The 4,554-nt window shown below is 45.5% G+C and overlaps 1 protein-coding gene across 1 annotated transcript; it reads right to left on the bottom strand.

Moving 5' to 3' along the window:
• Nucleotides 1–317: 317 nt before the first annotated feature.
• Nucleotides 318–4,342, bottom strand: AVPR1A (arginine vasopressin receptor 1A). Its single transcript, XM_065887491.1, has 2 exons — nt 2,962–4,342; nt 318–797 (listed from the first exon to the last, which is right to left on the bottom strand). Exons 1-2 carry the CDS (start codon nt 3,944–3,946, stop codon nt 511–513), a joined length of 1,272 nt encoding a protein of 423 aa, XP_065743563.1. The 5' UTR covers nt 3,947–4,342; the 3' UTR covers nt 318–510.
• Between the last annotated feature and the right edge of the window lie 212 nt (nt 4,343–4,554).

Raw genomic sequence — 4,554 nt, 5'->3', positions numbered from 1 at the left:
CTCTCATGCCTCTCCAAGGCACCATCCCACTCCAGGCCACGGTTTGAGACTGCATTTTCTGATACATAAATTAATTTTACTGGACGGAAACATAATTTCTCTGACATCTCTTCTAATTCCTTTCAAACCCTAAGGCTGATGATGAGCTTACTTTGTTCAGAAATAATGCCCCTACATTATACGACTTCTAAACCAACCAAACCTTAGTTATGTCAGAAATAAAAAGAAAAGAAACCCACAGCAAAATATAAAGCCAGGTGGTTATGCTTTTTCCTTTAGAAATATGACTTCTGTTATTTCTGGGTTAGGTCTGCAGATTTTAGTGTAGTGTGTTTTTATTAACATTCCGTATAAAACAATTCATAGCTTTTGCTCATAGCAATGTGAAAATGCAACTAGAGACACAGTCTTGTACTCAACAGATTGATTTATCTTATATTTGTTCTAATAATTTCTAGCTGGATTCAGTCAGTGGGCTGAAAAGTCCGTTACAGGAGTCAGGCTGCATGCTCAGGATGAAACAGGAATGAATTGGATGGACTTGGAAGATTTAGCTGAGTCCTTCCACACGCCGGTCCTATTTGTGGGGCTTCGGTTGTTAGTGAGGGAAGTCTGTTTTCGGCTCATACTGTCAGAATCTTCTTTGTTGAATATTTGTTTCATGTTTTGGCAGCATGGGAAGCTTTGGATACAGTCTTGCAGGAGATGGCCACTAAAAAACATGTATATCCAGGGATTGCAGCAACTATTCAAGGAAGCCAGTAATGCAGTGATGGTGGTGGCCGGGTTTTCCGACTCTGTATGGAAAACATAAGGGGAGAGCATTTAACTAGTCAAATGCAAGTGACAGCACTGGATAAACTCATTTTTCTGTTGGTTCATGAAAGCTGGAAAATGTTATGGGTCAATATAGAAAATAAAGTATTTTGTTTATCAGTCAGTGAAATGGTTGGTGAATGGAAATTGCTTGGTTGTAAAATATTTTCGTAGGCAAGATGCCTTGAAATTAATTCACGGATTTTAAACCACTATTAAAATATTTAAGTAGAATGAGTGGGACTTCCAAGAGGTTAAGAATATTAAATAACTTAATAAAGTTTTGAATCCTTTGTGTTAGCACTAGCGTGTGCTAATGAACACAGCACTTAGAGAACGGCTTCCATTTCAGTGAAATTTCTAGAGGCTATAGCCACATATACCAAATTATATCCATCCTGATAACTCAGGCAAAAGTATGACATTATGGACCATGTTTAGTTGTTTTAAATTTTTTACTGTTAAACATATTCTTGTAATAAGAAATCTATACCGAAGGGGATAGTTGAAATAGGTCCCTGAAAGATGCAATATTTAGTTGTTTTCTTTGGTTAATTAGAAGCTTCATTTGATTTTAAAAGAAAACCATCTTTGATTGTGGCTTGAACAATTAAATTATATTATGAAGAACAGATAAATTAAGAAATTCCAACAGTCCTTTGAACTATTTTTTGTGTATTTGCATTGGTAAACTACATAAATATCACCTTTCACCATAGAACTATTGCACTGAGAATATACCTTTTCTAAAGGTAAGAATAATAGGCAAGCACTGATTTTCCCTTATTAATTATGAACTTGGGCCTTCTCACTCTTGTTGCGCCAGAATAAATTACAGGTTAGTTAATCAAACTTTGTGCTAAGATGCTACTCTTAAAGGTGATCAGGATCCGGGACTAAGACTGTATTCAGAAAGAATGGAAATCATCGACATACCTGTGCACAAGTGAAGAATTTTTTAGTAATTGTGTCTGAATCCTGATAAAGCAACAAATAGGCTGAATTTTTTATTTGATTAATACTTAAGAGGCTGCCAAGACCAAACAGGACAGGAAATATAGCATTTATGTTGTATTTTTCATCATCAGTGCTATTATAGCCATGACTTTTATTTGTCTGAATTAAATTCACTCTCAAGTGTTTAATTTGTACATACAACTTTCAAAGTATACCACAAATAACAAAAGGAGACACTTCTTTTCAGATACCTATTTCCCAATTACAGTTGTTGTCAGCAACATTTCTGTAATATATTTGATGTGAAAAAAAATTTTTGTTTTCCTTATCAAAGGAAAATTTTTTTCAAGATACAGTATTAAATAATGCTTTTGGGGGTAAATTCTCGTGAAGCTGGTTTTCCTAGTTTGTGAAGGAATTAAAATCAAACGAGCTAGTAGGTGCGGAGGACATTCTCAGGAAACTGCAAGAGTTGTGTGGAGAGATGTACAGCTGTGTGGTCAAGTTAGTGCTGGAAGACTAATGAATCAGTCTAACAAATTTAGAGTTTATTAATAATCCTGCTTTGAAACACTGGGGAGAAAAAAGTGTTAAAGTAATTGTAGGAAAAAAATCAAAACATTATGATAAGAAATGGAACACTAGCTAAATGCCAAATTAAAACGATTGACTTAAGAATCTCTCTTTAACACATTTAAACTATTTTCAAATTAAAAATATGTCCGTTTTACCCTTACTTTGGGGCATTTCTACAAAAATTTTACATTGCGATACTTTTCACAAACTAGCAAAAAGCAGTTGTGACAGTATACATATTGCTCTGAATCCAACAGACTTCAATCAAAGCAGGGTTTTAACACAGTGGTTAGTGCTTTGGCAAGAAGTCATTATTCTGTTCTGTGATTGCGCGGCTGACTCTAGGGCACAGTTTTCTGGATTTGTGGTCTTAGGAGCTCGTTGCAAATGCAGATTCCTGGACCCCATTCCAGATCTACTGAATCAAAACGTCTGGGGTGGGGACCCCAAGACTTTGGCTTTTAACAGTTCAGCTCAAGATGTGATTCTCATGCACGAAGTTTAAAAACTATTGCCCTAGAGGATATTATGAAAAGAAACTCTCTCCGCCCCCCCCCCCCAAGCACACAGACCCCATCTGTGCACCTTACTCCATCGTCCCGCGACACCTACCGACCCAGGGGAAATTCTTATCCCAGACAGACCACATCTGGATGATGAAGAAGGGCGCCCAGCAAACGATGTAAGCCGTCACGATCACGAAGGTCATCTTCACCGTGCGGATCTTGGCGCGGGAAATTGTCTTCACGCTGCTGACACACGGCGCGAGCAGGAGCTCCTGGTGGAAGGCGCCACCTGCGCCCTCCGCGCGGGCGCCCTTGCCCTGGCGCACCGCAGTCTTTCCGCGGACGTTGCGCCAGATGTGGTAGCAGATGAAGCCGTAGCAGGTGCCCAGGCTGACCACGGGCGCCACGAAGATGCTGCCGGTCATCCAGGTCACGTAGGCGGGGAGACCCCAGGGCTGGATGAAATTGGCCCAGCAGTCGTAGGCCTTGGTGACGTTGCTTACTTCGACCACGGAGAAGACGAAGTACTGTGGAGTGCTCAGCACGAAGCTCAGCACCCAGGCGGCAGCGATCATGAGGCGCGAGCGGCGCGTCGGCTGCTGCAGCGTCTTCAGCGGGTGGCACACGGCGATGTAGCGGTCGGCGGTCATGACCACCAGCATGTAAGCCGATGCGAACATGGCGAACACCTGCAGGTGCTTCACCACGCGGCAGAGCCCGTCGGGTCCGCGGAAACGGTAGGTGATGTCCCAGCACAGCTGAGGCAGCACCTGGAAGAGAGCGACGGCCAGGTCGGCCAGACTGAGGTGGCGGATAAAGAGGTGCATGCGGGACATCTTGCGAGGCGTGCGGTGCAGCGCCAGCAGCACACTGCTGTTACCCAGCACGGCCACCACGAAAATCACGGCCAGCACGGCGACCTCCAGCTTGGCCAGCTCCTCGTTGCGCTCGTCCGCCAGCGGGCTGTCATCTTTCCCGAGCGCCTCCGCTTCCCAGCTGGTGTTGGCACCAATGGCGGCCAGAGGCCACCATGGGCTGGAGTTCCCCGCGGGCCCCACGCCGGGGCTCCCGGAAAAACTCATGCTGTCCATGCAGCGTCTCCTCGGCCTCGGCGGAGGCCCGCTCCCTTCCCGCCTGCTCGCGCGGTGCGCTCCCTCCTTGTAGCGCTCACCGCGAGCCGGGCTCTGCTCGCTCTCTTGCGGGTGTCTCCCGGCGCAGCGTGTGCCACCAGCCAGTTCGGCCGCTCTCGGTCGAATTGCCCGCCCCTTTGCCTGCGCTGCCCTGTCTCAACTCAGGCGAAGCTGGGGAGGTGCGCTCCGAATCTCTGAATGCACTGGGCTCCAAACTCAAGTTATTGATGCGGAGTTTGTTTCCCCAGATCGCGCTCCCTCTCGCCTCAGTGGTTGGAGACTGCTCGGTGCCTACACTCGCTGCCTCCCTTCCCTCTTCCCTGGGGGTTTTCTTTTTTCCCCCTCCCTACGTCGGTGATTTGTCCTCTTTGCATCGCTGCTGCAGGGGTGGGGCTGGGAACTCGCGGATTACTTGGCGTAATAGGGGGTTGACCGTGGCGCTTTCCCTCTCTTCTCTTCTAAAAAAACCTTGGAGATCTGGACATGTCATGCCTTTTCAGCGTTTACCATCATTTCCTCTAGCCTCCCTCAAGGGTCACCTTAACCCCCGCATTTGACTTCAGCAGACG

The sequence above is a fragment of the Phocoena phocoena genome, chromosome 11, assembly GCF_963924675.1.
Source record: "Phocoena phocoena chromosome 11, mPhoPho1.1, whole genome shotgun sequence".
Taxonomy (NCBI): Eukaryota; Metazoa; Chordata; class Mammalia; order Artiodactyla; family Phocoenidae; genus Phocoena; species Phocoena phocoena.
This window is presented reverse-complemented; position numbering and strand designations above follow the sequence as displayed.